General features: G+C 39.2%; 1 protein-coding gene across 4 annotated transcripts in view; it reads right to left on the reverse strand.

The window, feature by feature from the left end:
• ST18 (ST18 C2H2C-type zinc finger transcription factor) overlaps positions 1-19,076 on the reverse strand; it is a 55,532-nt gene extending 36,456 nt beyond the window's left edge. For 2 of the 4 annotated variants that reach the window (XM_024206179.1, XM_024206177.1), the window contains exons 1-7: positions 18,887-19,076; positions 14,213-15,007; positions 11,266-11,400; positions 9,481-9,571; positions 7,882-7,986; positions 6,204-6,409; positions 2,334-2,545 (exon numbers count right to left, since the gene is read on the reverse strand). In XM_024206179.1, coding sequence (XP_024061947.1) covers positions 2,334-2,545; positions 6,204-6,409; positions 7,882-7,986; positions 9,481-9,571; positions 11,266-11,400; positions 14,213-15,007; positions 18,887-19,067 — 1,725 coding nt within the window. In that variant the 5' untranslated portion in view covers positions 19,068-19,076. The remainder of the gene's footprint in view (positions 1-2,333; positions 2,546-6,203; positions 6,410-7,881; positions 7,987-9,480; positions 9,572-11,265; positions 11,401-14,212; positions 15,008-18,886) is intronic. The other 2 variants (XM_024206178.1, XM_024206180.1) reach the window with 2 other exon arrangements.
• Positions 19,077-20,552: the final 1,476 nt, after the last annotated feature.

Genomic DNA, 20,552 nt, shown 5'->3' on the forward strand with positions numbered 1-20,552 from the left:
GTAGGAGCAGAGCCCAGGGATCTGGATTTACACAGTCCCAAATTAAGCCCCTCACACAAAAATTTTCAGGTGTGGCACCTATGTGTATTGCTGAGAACAAATAAAGGAAATAATTAACAGTTGTGTCAAATGAATCTATTGCTGTTATTGTATTATTTGTGCACAAATGCAATATACAGTAGCTAGAATCCTTAGGATCTATTAGACAATTTGAAAAATACATAAGATGTGCAAATAGTTAAATGTTCCCGTAGCAGATGTCCGTCACAAAAATTCAGGAACATTTAAAAATAGTTGTAGGTATTTTTTAAAAATCACTTGAGTTGCGGCATATTAAAATAAAGATAGTTCCCCTTATTGGAGATACAGTTTCCTAGAGAATCTATTTCCATATTTTCCTCTAAGAGCCCGATTTGCTAAAAGTAATAAATCGCTAAAACCATATAAAAAAGCGTTGTGTGTGGTTTTGGCCACTGACTCAGTTTGAAGCTTACTTGCCTCTGTTCTGGCAAGAAGCTAATTCTGATTCTTCTGTCACATGTTTTGTAGTACTGGGCTGTCACTGTGTCCTATTGAAAGTCTGGCAAAAGTGGAGGTAGGCAGATGACAAGGTATGCAGATGATTTTCTTTTAGGCTGCTAGTCCTGGGGCTGAGAAAGGAATAAACTGTGTGCCCCAAGTGTCTCTGAGTGTTGTACTATTATGTTCAATCCCACTCAAACCTACCATGATTTGGCAAACATGAAGCAGGTGTAGAATAGAAAATCTTTGGGTTTGCATGGTCCCTTTATTGCTCTTTGCTGGCAAGAAAGGTCTGTTACTGAGTTCAGCCAAAGGCTGGGGCAGCAATTTAATTCAACCATTGGCATCAACCTCCCTCTCAACACGACAGGAAACCTCTACTGAAGTCTGGCGTAAGAAGCTCTCTGTGGCTAACGTCAGAAATGGATCTGTCAACTAGGAAAGAATCCACTCTTTCCTCTGGGCTCCTGGTAAATATTTCTCTGGGCTGACTGACGTCTAGCTGGGTGGGTATGAACATGGCCCCACATTAGAATGTCTGCTTAGTGGAGTCCCCCAACATCAATTTCAGTACCCTGGCTGTGACAAATGGAAATCAGACTCAGCAAAATAGGAGATTCCACTTCGCAGGAGCGCAGAGCTCAGAACACCTAAGGAGGTGTTACACCAGCTACTGGAAAGAAGGGATTTCACACAAAGAATACCAAATCGCCTATGTGATTGTGGAGAGCAGGCGATCCAATGAACATTGTAGGCCAACAGATGTGGAAACTCCTTCCAGCCAGATTGAGCCTGGTGCCTAAATAGGACAGTGATGGACATATTAGAATTAGATAGATAGATAGATAGATAGATAGATCCTGAAGGCCCACATCACGTATAAATATAATATTTTATGTATTATTTTAGTACATGTCTTGTCTTACACCAACAGTTTCCTCCTGGCCAGATTGTTTAACTATAACCATTCATCTTCTCTTTAGGGCAAGGATATGTATTTGTACAATTTCTAGCACAATGGGGCTGCAATACAAATAATAAACAAAAATGCTTCTCCTATTCCCACGAAGGAGGTCACAGAAATGTATCTTGACTAGTTGCATCAGCAATGTGGTTCTATGTAATGTCACATAAAATAAGGCTACTAAATCATAATGGTGACACCTGTGAATCACAAAGAACAGTGAGACATCTCAGACCAAACTGAAAACATGACTCCAATGAAACCCACACAAGGAGCTACTCTTATTAGGTGGCCTTCAGTCTTAAAGAGACTTGTCCGAAGTATCTCCAAACACAAAGGGTTTGGCTTTCCTCTCACTTCCACCAGTAAAAATCAGAATTAACTCCACTGAAGTCAGTAGAGTTACTCTACAACTGCTGTAAGAAAGATCATAAGCAGACGTAATGAATATGCTGCTGCTCCACCTTTCTTATAAAACCTCTGTTAATCAGCTGATTTTTATCAATCATTTGAATGGTTGCTTACCACAGGTTTCAAGATAAGGAAAAATCCTTCATTAACAGACCCAGCTCCATTACCTACCAAAAAATTATTTGATTTGATGTTTCCTCCTCCCTCCACCCTTCCATGTACTTTGGATCCAGTTATGAAGATAATCAAAACCTAATTCCTGCAAATTTTGTTTTCAGAAGCAGTCAGTATATTACTATTTTTTTCTGTCTGTCTTCAAAAGAGCATGCAAACAGAAGCCTCCTTTTTGAGATTTAATGCAGTCACTACCATGAAAGACAGTTTATGCACACATTTCAGTAGCTAGCACACCCTCCAGGTTCTTGGACTACCCTACCTTGGCAGCCAGACTCTGCGGTTTGCTGGAGAGGATCTCTGCTGCTTCCCTGCAGCGGGTGGAAAGGTTCAGGATAGCAGCAGCTGCTGCTATGTGGGTGTCTTCACTACATTGACCGTAGCTATAAGAGTTGGCATGACAAGGGCTCTGTGTGTGGGCGCTAGCACTAGGCAGTCGATTAGAAAATTTCACTGGATGTGAAAAATGCTTTGCTGTTGAAGAGAGATTTGATTAGCAATTACATGTATGTGGTTTCCCCCATTAAACAGATTCATTTTTCAGGTTATAATTTCATACGTTAAGTTATGTGAAGAATACATTAAAAACCATTTTCTATTGGTTACTCGGGATTGCTCTAAAAAAAATAGGCTCAGGGATCAAATTATTTGATTTTTGTCACAAGAATACCTTTGGTATTTACATTTTTACCATAAAAATTCGAAGGGATAAACTCTGTGGTTCTTACTCAGGTTTTACTCACTCCTGAGCAAAGACTGAGTAAAAATGAGCAGGGATCTCAAGATTTGACCCCAGCATTGCTCTTGCAACTTACTTAACAAACATATTGGGGAAAATAATCAAATTCATAAGGGATTTTCATTCTTAGAGCACCATTGTGTCAAAATAAGATGGAAGTGTGAAGACTTAGGTAAAACAACATTAAGGCTATAGCCTGCTTGCCTTACTTCTGTGAGCAGCCCCATTATTCAAATGGGATTACTTGGATGAGTAAGGTGAACAAGAACAACAAGGAGTCTGGTGGCACCTTAAAAATTAACAGATTTATTTGGGCATAAGATTTTGTGGGTAAAAACCTCACTTCTTCGGATGCATCCCAAATAAATCTGTTAGTCTTTAAGGTGCCACCAGACTCCTTGTTGTTTTTGTAGATACAGACTAACACGGCTACCCCCGATACTTGACACCATGCAAGGTGAACAAGATTTGCCTCTTGGAGAGGCTGGGGAAATGGAATACAAACATTACCCCTTGGGGACATGTGCAGTATCATGTTAACGAAAATCCCAATATTTAAATGTTAGACTTAAAAAATACAACCAAAGAACATTCAGAGTTAAGGTGGTACTTAATTTATCTTGTTGTTCCTCTTATAGCTGGGATCTTCTGGAATATTATGTAGCTACCAGACACAACGAGGTCAATTAAGAATGAAGAGATTGCCTTACAGGTGAATAGAAAAGCTATTTTACATGTCAAAAATGGAATACATGGTTCTATATTTCTCCCCTATCACTAACATAGACTCTAAAGGAGAGCCAGGAGGTGCCCTTCTTTGCTCTGTGTTATAGGTTGCTCTGACTGTGATAGGGGAAACCTAGAACCATAAATTCAGGTCTTCACAAACAATAACAATGCATCCTTTCATCTGTAGCTCTTAAAGTGCTTTACAACGATGTGTAAAAGAGGAAACAATATTCAGCTGTATTTTAAACAAATACATATCTAGAACCTAAGCAAAAAAGAAGAAATAAGCAAAATCATAATTCTTTATCAGCATCATGAACATAAGAACATTGCTGCACATAACCATGTGTTTGTTATGTAGCTGTGGATTGAACTACAGAAGTTGGGATCCAGCTATCAATCCCCAAGATTAAATTCCCTTTGGATCTAGGTTTTTCACCAATTATACATTTGAGGGCTACATAAAAAGTTTAGGTCAAGATCCAAACTTCCCTAAAATTTTGGGATGCTTTGATTAAAAGTTATAGGTCAGACCCAAAAGTCATATCATCCCCAAAACAATATTTCTTTTGTACACTGACTACAATTGAGCTCCGTGCTTGAATGTTTCTAAATATTGGATCCATCTAGTGAGAACTGAGACTGACAGCCCAATTCTGCTCTCCCTTATACCAGTGCAAATTACTGTAAAGCCGGAGTGTCTGGAAAATCATACTATAAGTCTATGCTTTTTATCAGTTAGTTCAACTGATCTGAGTCACCGAACCTACTTAAACTAGAGTTTGATTTAAAGTGCTTCTTCCATTATCCACTTCAAAGATACCACCAAAAAAACCATGTTACTAAATGAGCATGTGTCATGTGTCAGCAGGTCAAATTCATATGTGCAAAATCCAAAGAGTACTAATGAATTTCTAGATTCTTATTTGCTTAGGCTGCTGAACAAAACTCTACACAATTGCTTTATTATTCCAACCCTTCATACGTCCCCATGTCTACTATATTCATGCACTCTTACACTTTTGTCTTTGCATTGTAGTAACAGTTGTGTATTGTGCAATCTTCACAAGCATGATGTTAGAAAATTCAATTAATTATATGATGTTCTTTTGAAATTGTATAATGAATTTATTTGCATATATATGCAAACATTTCAAATATAAGCACTTCAAATGCAACTGTTAAATAGACTTGTGCATGTGCAAACAAATAACTAAAGGAGCATGTCCACTTCTGTGCACAAAATTAGAAATTGTTCATGCAAGTGCCCAGTAACACACAAATCTGTTTGTGTTTGAGCATGCCTCTTTTACAGGCCCAACTTAGGTTTCTACATTTGTAAATGTGGCCTTCAGATACTCCAATATAAATAGGCTTGGCAGGATTAGATTTTTGTCAATAAACATCGTACAGACACAAAATGATGAAAAAATATTTCCATTGATAATAATTGAAATTTACAGATAGGCAAAGTAAGAAAAATGCTCCTTGAGAACTTATTAGAATTTGATTTAAGGATATTTACTTTGTATATTTTGGCATGTGGTGTTGACAGTTTGTGTTTTAACAGTTATAAAGCTTGAAAATTTTGAATCTCAACATCTACTGTCACTAAACAATTTTTGTCTGACCTCCCCTATTGTCCGACTCCCACATAATTTCCTGCCACTGTGAAAATGTATATCAATAAAAATTGAAAAAAAATATTTTAAAACAAATATCAATATTGTCTGTCAACATAAAAAATAAAATCAAATTGTGCCATACCTAAATATATATATAAGCTATTAATAATTTGAGAGCTAAAAACAGGGTCTTCTTTATTATTATTTTTTAATTGCTGCTTTTCTGTTCACCTTAACTATGCCTGTCCTTTGTTTTTTTGGATTATGTGAGCTGTGTAACATTAGGTTATTTTTTTTCCATCTTCACTTTCTTTGGTTATATTTTAATGATAGCAAACAAAACAAAAATTAAGAAATACTTTCATGGCCATTGTTTTGGATCCACATTCCTTTGAACCCAGCTCTGAGATGAAAGAAACCCCCTTAGGATTCTTCCATTGCCCTCAGAGCAATGGCATTTTTTGCCAAGATTTTGTGCACACATTAAAATAGCTGTAACAATAGTGGTGTTATTAAGGGTTGATGCAACAGAGTAAAAACTTACTGCAGTTATCTGTGTGGATCCTACAATGAAAAGGATCTATACATGTAATTACTCATAACAGTGTGCTAAATTGTGATACCTTACTCACACTGAGTAGTAGCATATTGCACAAATAGTCCCTTTGGACACATCCTCAGCTGCTGCAAACTGGCGTAGCTTTATGGATGTCAATGGAGCTATGCCAATTTATGCCAGTTCACGATCTGATCTCTAACTTAAATGGGACTACTCATGGTGGAATAGTACCACATGAATATGGGTATCACAATCTGGCCCAACAGGAAAGCGACAAGTCAAGTATTTTCTTTTTTACCACGGAATTGCTTTTAAAAGCTTAATTAACAAATAAGATGTTGTAGTCACTCCAGCAGATTTTCAGGTATACTGATCATAATGGGTTAAAGACATTTGCTAGTGTGCATTATTTCCTGAAACAAGAAAACTCTCAGATAAATATTATTTTTCTTTCAAGTACGATGGGGGTTTCAAGCTTACATTCAAGGAACGGTGGGGGTTTTTGGCCTTGCACTGCTGGTGCCATTGTGCGTTTGCCAAAGACTTGTGCATCAAAGCTGGCATAGTCAAATGGTACTTTCCCAAACTTCTCTTGCTCTTTTGTCAGGGTGGCTCTGGGAGAGGTGGCTGGCTGTGCAGTTCGGTAATTGTACTGAGATAACTCGAGCTGCTTTGCTAAATTTGTCCTGCAGAGACTGCCAGAGGGAGAGTGAGAAAAACAGAAAGGACAAACAATAAGAACATCTTTTTCAGTACCTTGCATTGAAAGACAGGATATAGTGGGATGGCACCTGCCAAAATGGATATAAGTAAGGATCATAAGCATTGCCTTTATAGAAGCCTATTTTAGGGTGTACACGTCAGTTACAAAAATGTATTTTGTGGCTGATCTAGTGGTCTAGCAATCCTGTAACTTACTAACAGAATTACTGTTCTGTTTATAGATTCACTACCGTAGGATGGTGTTTCCTTTCTTTAAAAAAGGACGAGATCATGCTTGGTCTTTTGCACATGAGTCAGCGGGGGCTTGTAGAGCTGTGGATCACTACCATCATTCTAGAGGTGGGCTTTCTGGGCAAATAAATATGATAGAGCATGGTCCAAAATAATTGCTTCTGCTATTTGTGAGGAAAGAATAATTAACAATGTGTTATTCCATTTAGCTACTGTGCAGTAACTACTTGTCTTCAATAATTTCCTAAGGACTTTTCATACGTAGAGTTAAGGCACGTGCAGTTGGCAGACACATTGACACAATATTCTGTAATGGCTCAGAAGGAGCCATTATAGCCAATCATGTCAATAATCCACAAATTAAAGTGCCCCCAAATAGGCCTGAATATAATAGGCCATGATGGTGCTGATGCCAATGATGTGCAATTTATGCAAGTCTACAGGATCAATAGGACTCTCAGACCAAATACAACCTCAATGAGAGATTTTTTTGGTTAGGATTTTTTAAAGCACTTTTTTGCTACTGTAGTATAAAACATAAATTAAACTGAGTAACTGCATTACAGTAAAGTAACTGGATGGGTCAATCAGAAATCTGTTATAGCAGAGAAATAGAGCAATGAGAGTGCTTAGCCCACTTAAATACTACTACACTTACAATAGTTAGATGCTGCTGTGATTGCCAAGGGTTTCCTTTGCAAAGGATCTCAATATAAATCAGCATGGAATCCCATGCTGCAAAAACTGGGATGAGCTCACGAAGCAACAAGATCTTTAACCAATCCTCAGGAGCCAAAGCATTGCAGCAGAGGGACAATTTGGGAAAGCTTCTTAACAAGTAACTCCAGTCTAATCAAAATAGGAGGCTGGTTAACACTAGGAAGGCACTCCAGAACCACCCCTGAAATAATGGTTTTGTGTTGAAATAATATTTTTTAGATTTTTTTTACTCATCTTTCAAGGACATGCATGTAGTCATTTAATGTTAGTTGAACACACAGGGACCCGCTGAGTGTCCTTTGGTTATCACAAGTCATAATCAGTTTTGCTACCCACATTTTTGTATAGGGTCAGCCTGCTACAATGAACTAGGCTCCCTCAGTAGCTCAGAGTTAAAAGCTGTAAGGAACTAAATCCCTTACAAAATAAAGCACAGCATTTGGACAGAAATACCTGTGTGAGACATGTTATGTGAGACTCCTACCTGTGAACCTGAGCGTGGCACTGTCCAGTTTTAGGAGAATCATGCTGATTTTTTTCCTGGGACATTGCCAATTTTTCAGCTGCAGCAATTGGACAGCCAGAAAGACTGTTTAAAAAAAGAGTGGCATGATTTGAGTTACCAGAATATGAACTTATCTTTCAGTCCTAAAGGACCTTAGAGGATTTCATAAATTACAGATGGCTTCTCCTACCACTGAGTTGTAGCCACCGCTGGGATGAAATGTGGCAGCTGTTTAACAATGCACAGAAAAAAAAATACACACCAATTTAAGCCAAAAAGCAAAGAACGCTGGAGGGTGAAATTCATTGGGGTTCTCAAGGCTCATGCAAGCCTTTCATGCCACTGTTATCTCAGAGTGTCACTGCATGTAGGAAGGCCATGGGTGGAGCAGCTGCATTGGGTGGCCTCCTCATTGGTGCTAAACAAGCCTGCACTGAGTATGTGGAGTTTGAAGCATGTCAAAGAATCTGTGACTACCAGGGTCCAATAGGCCCAACTCCACCTATCACCCCCTCTCCCCCACCCACACACAGTAGAAGTAGCAGCTGCTATTTCAGATCCAAATTTGGCTGTTTGGATCCAGATTTGGGGTCCATCCCATTATGCAGAGATGGGTCAGATGTGAAATTTGTATGCTTCTTGGGTGAAATGTTTGGAAGTTGAACCAGGCTGAAAGTTTTAGGCTGTTCAGATCAGAGGTTCTGGGCCAGGCAAATCTCTATTTAATTTTTTTTAAAAAAGGTCTATTTTGCCCTCAATGTCAGGTGAACTATTGAATAAACCCTATTACAGATTGATAGGAAGGCGGACTTTGGCAGAAAAAAAATTAAAAAAATCTGGCATATGATTGTGAAATAGGTACATATCCTGTCTCAAGTTATGTTTTCTCTTTGCTGCTGATTTCCAGTTTGCCTCAGTTCCTATCCATTTATAATTAGCAGTACTGATTTATAATATAGTTGGTCTCAAAGGGACTGTAAATGTGACCGGGGTTTTCAAACAAGAAAATGACTAGAAACATTTCCATTTCCTGTCCCCGACTCCATCCCCTTATTGCAACCATCCACCTGTCGCAACTTGTCATAAACTGTCTTTGTTTTACTCTTATGTACCATGACTAGCACAATCAGGCCCTGATCCATGATTTTGGCTTCTCCAGGCAACTGCAATATAACAATAAAAATAACCAGAATGCACTATGTATGCATACAGCATGTAGGACAATGGGGCTCTGATTTTGGTTGGGGTGCACATCTATTTATTTAATAGTATTTCATTTACATGATTAAGTTTCACATATATTTTGTTTCATTACTGTAGTTTGAAATCTTATCTCTGAATTAGGAATCATGGATTCTGTCATACCTGGTACTGGAGATAATATTTTTGATACTATACTGAAATTTAATATTTAACACAATTGTGTAGATTAATTACTTGATTATAAATAATGTTAGCTATCAGTCAATCAGTGTTTGCAGTACATTATATTGTTCATATTCCTGAATTCCAAATATATGTGGCAATTTCCTCCCAGCTACATATTAATTTGAATGGATGCTAACTGATCTGGATTACCTTCTGTGTGTGTTGCGATTGCTGTTGACATGTCCTCTTCCAGTACATCCTGGAGTGGGGCACTTCAAAACATTTTCATGCATGGCAAGAACTAAACACAAAGAAAGAGTAAAGGGTAGCAACATACATATAGTAATCTCTCTTTCTCTCTCTTTCTCTCTAAGGAACATTTTCTTCTAGCAACATAAAAAATTCTCAAGTGTGATGCACAAAAGCTTGTCTTCTGATTTTGTACCCTCTAGCTCAAATGAAACTTACAAATTCAGAAAAGATGGTGCTGAGAGGCCTATGCTATAGTCTCATGTTGTGTCATCCGATGGCCCCTGCCTGGTTTAAATCAGTGGGCGGGCAAGCTTTAAATGACGTCAGCACTTTTCACTCCTTATGCTGGAGTAAGAAGATGATACATGAGTGCAAAATCCATCTGTCCTGGACACACCCCTTTTGGCTCTAGCTCCACCCACTTTAGTTTGCATCCCTTACTCTCTTCTGCTCGGTATGTATGTAAATCCACCTTATGCCAGTGGACCCTATCCCCAAGCTATAATTTGCATATTCAGGGATCTCTGACAGCATTTGTGCCATTGGAAGCCATTGTAGTGACAATTACATCAGTAGTGAATAGGACCCGTTGTATGTACATTTCTCGGCTCCCCAACCAGAGTAGCTGTTTTGGATCTGTATTTATCAAACGTGAAGTAAAACATAATTCTATAGCTTTGTACATCTCCCTTCATGCTGTCAGCTCTACGCTATCCTTTTAGGTGTACACTGCCTCAAAAGATTGTCTGATTGTTAATCAACTGGGTTGTTCTGTTAGTAAGCAAATTTTGATTACAGATAATCATTTTGCACCCAGCAGAACAGTACTGAGCTGATTGGAAGTGTGATAATTAACAAAGACTTGCTTTTTAAAAAAGTTAATGTTGTTGAGGCCTTCCAACTGCAGCAGCCTGGTTAGCTCAAGCGATGTTTCCATAAATACAGATTTTAAAAAAGAAAGCTACAATTAAGAAGAGGACACTGGTAAAGTGCAAGTATCCCTTTAATTTGTTGTTACGAATGCCACTACAAAAAAAAAAAAAAAAGAAAAGAAAACCAGTCAGACTGACTAAGTTGTTCAAAGGAATAGTTTCACATTCCATTTTGGCTTATTATATATCATTTCACTGCATCATGTCAGAAGACGACATACCCAGCACAAACTAATGTAATCAGACTGGCACAGCAAGAAATGAATGGGGAATTCAGGCTGGGCTGGCCACACATAGGTTAGCATAATACAGTCATAGGAGAGAGGCATGCTATGAAGCAACTGCCGGATTCCCTCTTCTTGGCAGGTGGAGGTGACCCGCTTGGTCTCAGTGGGAGAGGGACATACCAGTCACATAGCTGAATGCACACGATTGAGCCTCCAGTTATTTGAAATGGGAAAACAGCACACTCAGACAGGGCTATGTGACAGCCCAGCTATACTGGCCAGTGTGTGTGGGTATGACCTTGTTGTTCCTCTCCAGCCCCTTCAGGGAGGTTCGTGCCACTACAGGTGCTAGTTTTAACCAGGCCTTGAGCACCACAAGTGTAAGGACTGGGATTGCGACTCTACTCTGCACAGGAGCACCAGAGTGGCAAAAGCTCATCAAACCATCTCCTGCCTTGTGCATCTGCACAGAGCTAGCTACAATCCAGCTCTGAGTGTTTACACTGAGTGTCCAGTATGAACTCACATGACTTAGAGACTTAGGCCTGGTTCAGTTGCTCTCTGTACTGTAGGATGATACTCACTTTCTAGTGGCACTCTGACTTTATGCGGACAGCCTGAGAGACTGCGGTGATGCGGGTACAGCCCAGTCACATGCCCTGTGCCATCACATCCTGGGATGGGACATTTGGTTTCTCTTTTTTCAGGCCTGGGTGAATCTGTAGAGAAATCAAATAAGGATTTTGTCCAGTTATGGTTTCCTGCCTGCACTCAGCTGAGTGGTCTTAGAAGTGTGAAATAACTTTTCTATATTTCAGATGCAATTTCCTCCCAAGGCTTTAACTTAGACTTAGAGTAACTACACAATCTAAGCATCTCTTTTGATTCTCACATTGTCTCTTTTAAACAATGACTTTCACCTCCCACTATGCCATTGTGTGCTAAACGTATGCGGCTTAGGGATTGTGATGTCACTTATTCCATTCAGAGCCTCAAGCAGGACACAAGCCACATCCATTAAGCCAGAAATTGGCAACAGCAACCAACAGAAAGATCTAAAAAGGAATAAATATTGAAACAGAAACAATCTTTTATACTGTTAATGCCAGGTTCTGGGAAACTGGGATCACCATATAAAAGCTGAGGGATGAAACAAACAAACAAAAAGCATTGCAACCAGGAGCAGTTCCTTAAATATCACAGATCTCTAGGTTGTTGGTCCTTTGTTAAGAAACTGAATACATGCCACTTTACATCTGAGAGGCTAGGCAGGCAGCTCCCTCTGGTACACATGGCAGCACTGCTCTGCAGATCAGCCCACAATGAGAGTGCAAACATGGAATAACTGATACCCTTTCACAGGCAGGGCCGGCTCTGGCTTTTTTGCTGCCCCAGGCAAAAAAGCCTCCGGCCGCCCCGAGCCGGGGGGAGGGTGCCGGAGGGGAGGGCGGCCGGAGCCCTGGGAGGAGGGCGGTGAGCCCCGGCGGGGGCTCGGCTCTCCCCCCGGCGGCCAGAGCGCCGGGGGCAGGGTGGCGAGACCGGCGGGGGCTCAGATCTCCCCCCCGGCGGCCAGAGCGCCGGGGGCAGGGCGGCGAGCCCCGGCTGGGGCTCGGCTCTCCCCCCGGCGGCCAGAGCGCCGCGCCGCCCCCCTCCAGGTGCCGCCCCAAGCACCAGCTTGGGTGCCTGGTGCCTGGAGCTGGCCCTGTTCACAGGGCACTATCTCAGCCCACCCTTATAACTACCAACGTACAATGAGGCAGAAGCTGGGCTCTATAGTGCATTTTTCAACTTCCAATTGCAAGGTACTAGCAGTGTGCAGGAAGTACCGATTAGAAAATGTTTATTTTGATTTTGAATGCAGAATCTAAAAGGATGAGAAGGGAAGTAATTCTGATCCAGAAATTCTCTTGTGAGAGGAGACAGACAGCAAGTGGACGAATAAATTGCTGAGGATGGTTTCAGATCAATCTGTGATTCACTGCCAACAACATGGAGTTGAGGGGAGATAAACAGCTGTAGTCAAAGACAGGTTAAAGCCACCTAGTAGGATATTTTGCTAGGCTACGATGTAGAACCAGAAGCAGCTGCAGGGTTAAACTTTCTGGCAAGCCTTTAGATAAGAAAAACGTGGAGGAAAGAAAACAGAATGAACATCAACAGGGAACCACAGTGCCTGTTAGAGTCACAGCAAATCAGAAGTAAGAAGTCACTGTAGGAAATTGTTTACAGCACTAACAGAGAACAACAAGTGGACCTAAAACAAAAAAATCATTTATTTTAATCTTCCATTAATCTGAAATCTAAGTGCACGTAGTGTAAAAAATTAAGTGAAAAGAGTAGGATCAGTATAAGGTAACAAGTACATTTAACTGGCATAGGAGCCACAAAGAAAAAAGAAAAAAAAGAAAAAACTGAGAAGGATGTGGAATTCCCAACACAATTGGTATAAGAAATACTGGCCATAGTTGGATTTTGTAAATGAAAAAATTCCAGACCTAGTACAGTTCTGTAAGAAAAAGCTGTCAGAGCATATGGAGCACATGGAGAAGTAGAGTGAGGGAAGCTCAAGTTACTTTTCCTATGAAGGTTATCTCTGAACCAAACTGCAAACTAAGTGCTTGCTTGAGAATAATCAGGAAGGACCAGATTTTGCCATTCTTACCCACATTGTGCAGTACGCTACTCTGCAAGTAGTCCCATTGAGTCCAATGTGACCATTCCTGGAGTAAGGGTGAGTATTCCACATGAGTAAAAGGATCAGAATCTGGTCTGAATTGATTATGGTTATTTGAGCAAATGAGGGTAAGGATAAGTATATGAAACTTAGGAAGGAGGTTGACTAGCATGTATGTACAGTGCTAAGGGCATTTTCATTGGTAAGCTGTATGTGACTTTCCACAGAAGAAGCAGGTAAATGCATACTCTAGTTAAGCAGTACAAGAGGGATTATACAGTGGTAACCCTTAAAAAATTGCCAGTTATCTTAGATTCTAAATGCCTTAGATAACCAGTAAATAACTTACTTCAGCATTTGCAGTAAATATTGAGACGTACTCTAGGGAATACTGCATATTTCAAAGGAATCATATTTGTTTATCAAAGGCAAAAATGGCAACTTTTATAGGGTGACTACTGCTTTACTTTGTATTTATAAAAGAGAATTCCTGGGAAAGATTAAAGTGAGTGTAAAGTGATATCTTTTGATGTTCCATAGTTATTCTCAATCCATGAATTCCATATCAAATGTGCCCAGTTTGCCAATCAATACAAGATCTTTTTAATCTCCGGCATTACAAGCCTGACTTGGTATCTGAAAATGGAAATGTGTTCTCTCTTTCATAGATTACCACAAATCATCAGAAACAATAAAAATTTTGGAATTTAGATGGCAATTTTTCTGGTGGTGAATGAGGCTGAAGAATATGGCTTGTTCCAGAATCTTTACTTTTGACGTAACATCCAGTTCAAAATTGTTTACCAGCTGTAGAATAAATGTTTGAGCCAATATGAGTAATCAAAAATATTTCTTACGTTTGTTATTATAGATTTGTCTCCCACCAATGTCAATAACTTTGGTTTGTCTCCTTTCCCCAGCTAAATGCTCCAAAAGAAACCTGTCCAATTCTTTGTAGGTGCTGTGAAACACATGACCTTGCTCTGCCTGCAGAGCTATCGCTTGTTCTAGCAAACTCAAATTCCCTTTTGTTTTGTCCAGGTCAACTGACACGTCTGTAGTTTCTGATAGGCACTCATCATCTTCCTCGCTTTCAGGGAATGGATTCTGAATTCTCTTGTCAAAAGGATCAACATGAGATTCCTGCAATTCTCTTAGCTCTGTTTCTGAGTCACAAACTGTTTCACAGGGGCGAAATTCTGCTTCTTCAGTCTTAATTTCTGGAACTTTCAGAATGTCTTGTCGGTTACATCCTGCAATATATCTCTGAGTTACATGGGGCTTTATGCTAGTGTCTTCTGAGAAGTTCGAGGAACTGTCCCATTCATTGTCCAAAATTTCAGAGCTACTTTCATTGTCTTCAGATGAACAGTATTGTGGGTCGGAAACACAAATCTTTTCTTTTCCTTCCGATGAGTTAATTGTGTAACATTCATCAACATCATCACTTTCTGTCTTTAAGGACTGGATGCCACTGTCATTTAGGTTCTCAGTCACCATTTGAACTGGTGCATCTTTTGCTAGTTTTCCTATGTTCATTAAAGATTTGACCACGAGGTCCTGGTAGCGGGTGTAGTTGTCCTTCGTTTGACTGGAGTTTTCTTGCCCACCTGAATGAGAGGTTTCATCAGGTGATTTTGTAGTATTTTCTTCTATAAGGAAAAAAAGCAAGAGAAAAATGAATGCTTTCTATAGAGAAACTTAATCTTGATCTAACCTGGTTTCAATCTTAAATGGGAAGAGACTTATTTAACCATCGCTGTTTATTTACTCAAGGATACTCTGAAAATCCTTAAGAAATAACACCCTCTTTTACCAAGATAATATCTGAAATTACTGCTAGTATATAACCATCACAAACCCTTCTAAGATTAAATCTGTGTAGTGTGGCTGCAGAGCCCTTTGAAAATAGAATGTTTTCGCATTTTTCTTTGTTGAATATATAACATTCCTTTGATCTATTTTCACTCTCCTCCATGTCTAACATGCCCAAATATTTCTCAGAATGGGTCCCCAATTACTTTTCAAATCACTTCAGATTGCATGAAAGACCTTGACTGAAAAGACTCTATAGTTTACAAAGGGCAAGCTCTGGGTCACCATTACAGTTGCCACACTAAATGATACATTAGGTCATGCACAAGCAAACAGAAATGGTTCTTATGAATAGACTCTTAAAGGACTGCTAAAGACACCATTGAAATACACCCTGTGTTAATAAACATCTTTCTTGGGACGAAAAGCAGCAGCCAGCAGGTAGTAAAGGCTGCGTGTAGGTAAGGGTGTCAATGTTGGAAGACAATATGCCTTTTGTATCTCATTTAATTTTTTATAAAAACATTTGCTCTAACAAGGACACTCAAAAATACATCTCCATCATCTTTCTTTCTGGTAATTATCTCTCTAAAATCAACACTGGTTTGCCAGGATCAAGTAAATATTGCCATAGTAACTAAAAGCATTTTTGGACGAAGGGAAGAATTTAGTCACAACACTAGCCCCTTCAATAATGCTGATTATAGGGTGCATTCTTTTGTTGGGATCTATTCAACATTAACTGAAAAATTTAACATTTTACTTCCTAGAAAGAAGGATGGATAAATAAGCATATAATATTTGATAAGATGGACCCATCGTCTCCTGAATCAGAGGAACTCCAGGTTTAAATAATAAATTAAACATAGTCTAAAATGCAAATGAAGTTTCTCTCAATAACACAGCGAGCTATTAAGAGAAAGTGTAAAGGGTTATGATAATTTTAAAGTATTATGAACGACAGAAAACAAATAAAAAGCATTTTCAGTGAATATGTCCAATTCATTGAACTATTCTCTCAATCCACTTAACTACCCACATGTGTACAATAATGATTTATAGACATTATACCTAATTATGCATATTTGGGCTGTGTTAGAGTGCCTAACAAAAGCTCTAGAAAGCAACAATTACCTCTGTTGCTTAGCTACATAGTTTAAAATATTCCTATTAAGTGCAGATTATTGTGGAGGGGAAAAGAGGGACAAAAATGCACATGTGCACCACAATGCATTTCACTTTGCTGCTGCCAAACTGTTAGCATTTTGGGTCATTTCCAGTTTACATAATTGTTTGGTTCAACTGTTTGTTATATGTTAAAAGAAAATATTTATTAATTCTTATTCTTCTTCAGAAAATTGGACTCATATGGGGAGAGGTGGCCTCATGCACTATGTGCAGATAGTTGTGTGTTTTGGGTATTTTTTTTAAATGTCTGCAAAGCTCGGTGCAACTTTTAAACCAGCTCATCTCTCACTATAGATTTTGAAGTCATCTGAATGAAAAAGTTTGCTATATTTTCAAAACATGGCATCTAGTAATGATGATTGTGATTCCTTGTGGTTCTGTAATGAACCTCTGACAAATAAGTGTCTATGATTTAATAGCTTATCTCTCTGCTCTGCTTGGAATTACACATACTCCCATCACCAGGCCATTTTGATACAAATGGCTCTAATTTTTTTATGAACAAGTATGCTTGATACATGCCTTTCATTAATTTACTGGGTAAAAGATTGTACTAACCATATTACCAACAACAAGATTAAAAAATAATGACTCAGGCCCCCCCAAAATCATGAGATTGGTTTAAAAATTATGAGATTTTAAAAATGTGGATTTGGGTTTTTTTAATTGCCTTCTGTTTTTTGAGCCTTTGTGGTTCACATGTTGAAGTTTTTTTCTGTAACCACAAGGGCTTGAAACTTACATTAAGAAATTAATTAATGCTGATATTTCTTGAAATTGCATCACTCCTGGAGCTGGGCCTTTCAGACAAAAACCAAATATTGTGAGATTCACAATAAAATCATGGGAGTTGGCAACACTGTATCAAGATACCAAAAAAGTGATTTTAAAACACTCTAACTCTATACCATGCTGTCCTGCTCTCAGAATTTTCCTGGAGTTGTACAGAAGATAGACACAGGAGAAAGTGTGCACATTTATGAGGATTAAAACACTGAAGTTATGGAGGTACAGGGTACAGCCTGAATCAGCACAGAAAAAGTCAGTTAAAGCTTTTTGTGAGACTGCTGGTATTATGAGATGGAAATACTCCTAGGAGGTCAGAACAGCCGCGAAACAGCAGAGTTGTGCTTGCTTGGGTCGGTAGTAAGTTTGGCTCAGTGATTGCATCAGAATGGGACAGTCAGTGCACAATTCCCTACTAGTTTAAGATATATTTTAAAAGTAACCCCCCCCCTTCAGCCCGCCACAGGAACTTGCAAGATGTACCCACAAATCTGCATTCCAAAAGAGACCCCTGATAGAAGATTGACCAAAAATAAAATCCTGGGCCCAATGAAGTCAATACAAAACTCCCATTGACTTCATTAGGGCCAGAATTTCACCCATAGTTCTCTTACCTGGATAATAAATTTGGCTTTCAATATAGACATATAAGTATACATTCCAGTTTTGTAACAGCTATACGTACCAGAAATGTAAAGGGTATTGGTTTTCAAGAACGAAGTTTATTCTATTCTACGTAGATGTGGGTATAACTCTAGATCCAAAGCCCCCTAAAATTTGGGAATCTGCATCAGAATCTGGATCCCAATTCTGGGGCTTGAGGACAGATTCCTCTTAAATAGAGGTACCATTACTTTTTCATATTATGTATGATTTCAGATTTCAGATTATCTGCCCATTTTCCTTAGATATTGATCTTTATAACCTATGGACAACTATTTTCTTTTTAACAAATGCAGTATTGATTCCACTGAAATCTGAGACCACTTTCTTAAGTGTTGGGCTAACAACTTGTGCAAGGCTCCTCAAAGAAAAAATAACTGCCAATTTATTTTGAAAAGTATTCCATTAATTTTGAATATATAGTTGAATGGTGAAGGCAGAAAACATACATACATAATGTATATATATTTATTTAAATAAAATGTGTATTATAAATATATCTTATATTCTCCCCCCAGCAGTCACATTTTGTAGCACCTGCATGGTAGAACTTTATATAAATTGTTGAGCATGTTTGGGTTGGGTATTATAAATACAGTGCAGAGTCTAATGATCAGGTTAAATAGAACACAGATAATAGTCACATGAATAAAATTGCTTTGCTAAATGTTAAAGTCAACATTTTGTTAAGCAGGTGATTGCCCCCACCCTCATGCTGAATATATTAAAGTGAAAATCCTCTCTTTACAAATGTGTTTTTCTAAGTAGTTAGTTTTTCACTACATGTTTAGCCTCATTCTTTGACAGCCTATATTAAGAAGCAGACACCATTCCTTATCTGATCTGCAGTGATGGCAGGTCTCTGTGACCTACACAGCATTAACAACCATAGAAGGAGATGTTGTACAAGCTCCTTGTTTTTGAATTACCATATTTATATCCAGATTGCAATGTATTATCTCAAATCTACTCTGAGCCCAAATCATTCTACATTCTTTTTGAAAGCATTCAGTTTGACAGGCCTCTTTTCTTTGAGGGCAGGAAGTTTACACTAATTTGGAGCCATTCTTCATTGCTACCTGTAGCAGACGTGTCATTTGTTTCGAGGACATTGACGTCCTCCTGCAACTCTGTTCTGTCCTCATTTTCTTCTCTGCATTCCACAGTGGGACTGTAGTGACGGGGTTTCATTAACAGGGACTTCCTTTTATTGACTGGAACTCCTGAAATCTGTTCTTCAGCTTTTCTCTTCTTAGCCATGGAGCATTTGTAGGCACTGCATTGATTTAAAAACAGCAATAATGAAAACAAATTGGACATTATTAAACAAACAGCACTGTCCTATATTTTAATTTCAAGTAGAAAAAATGAGGCTGGTAAAATGCTAATACACTTGCACTTCCAGCCAGCTGTGTTTAGAGGATGTTTAGTTTTAGCTCTTGGATCTAGAGAGCAGGGCACAGACAAATCCATTGCACTGGTTCTCTTTCACTGCTACCAAAGTCTGGTTATAAAAAATCCTTAATCCCAAGTAAACATATGTTAATTTAAGCTCTGTCCTGCACTAGATGAAATACACCCAGAAAGGGATGAGAAAAGATTGATATTGATTTGCTAATCCTGAGAAACAGCTAATGTGAAAAGTATACCACCAGTTACACTGCAGCATACTGTAACTTTATGACCCTTCCACTTACATGGGTCTGGATATGTGCTTGCTTCTTTTGCATTGCTGCTTGTGGGGTTGTTTTTTTTTTTTTTTTGGTTTGTTTGTTTGTCTTTGATGGGTGGGTGAGAGTCCATTTTAAGATGAATGCATTTTTTCAGTGTGAAGACTTACATATTTAAGGGCATTTTTTGTGTGTGATTTATGAGATGAATTAAACAATGTCAATGTCTGATTTTTCTGGTCACCATGGCCTAGATTCACAAATGTACTTAGGTGCCTAAACTCCAGACTTAGGCACCTAAATCCCAGTTTTAAACTCTACTGCAATTCACAGTGCTCTTACTGAACCCTGTAGGCACCTAAACTCCCTTTTACAGTTAAAGATCCCTAGGGTCCTATATTTCTTCCCCTGAGCCTCCATTCAGACACTGATCTCCCACCTAAGCCTCAGAGTATTTCACCAGCCAGGAGAAGGTAGGTGTTTGGCCACCTATGCCATGTATAGGACCTGATCCAGTAGGCTCCCTCGCAGCATGCTTACTGGATCTGCCCCCTCAAGCAAGTTCACACAACGCAACAACAGCTGCTTCCACCTCATCACTTTAGCGCAATGGTTTGTATATTGACCAAAGATGTGGAAGGCCTCCAGTTCAAGTCCCGCCACTTCCAGAAGGGGAAAAGGGATTTGAACTAGGCTCTAAACCTCTCAGGTGAGTGCCCTAACCACTAGGCTATGGGATATTCTGCTAGGAAGTGCCCTCAGGCTATGTCTACAAGATAGGGTGTGTTGATTGTGCTGCTTGTGTACACATACTCGTACTAGCTTTCATCGAGCCAGCACAAGGATAAATAGCAGTGTAGCCATGATAGCACTGGAAGAGGCAAAGGAGGTATGGCTTAGCCATGCCGAGTACAAACCTGCCTGAAACGGGTGGGTGCATACTCGGCATGGCTAAGCTGTACCTCCGCTGCTGCTGCTATTCAGGCTACCGCAGCTACACTGTGATGTATACTCATGCTAGTTCAGCCAGAGCTAGTGCAAGTACGTGTATGCAGGGAAATCACACCCCTAGCTC

The sequence above is a fragment of the Terrapene carolina genome, unplaced genomic scaffold (assembly GCF_002925995.2).
Source record: "Terrapene carolina triunguis isolate 2854851 unplaced genomic scaffold, T_m_triunguis-2.0 Scaffold58, whole genome shotgun sequence".
Lineage (NCBI taxonomy): Eukaryota > Metazoa > Chordata > Testudines > Emydidae > Terrapene > Terrapene triunguis.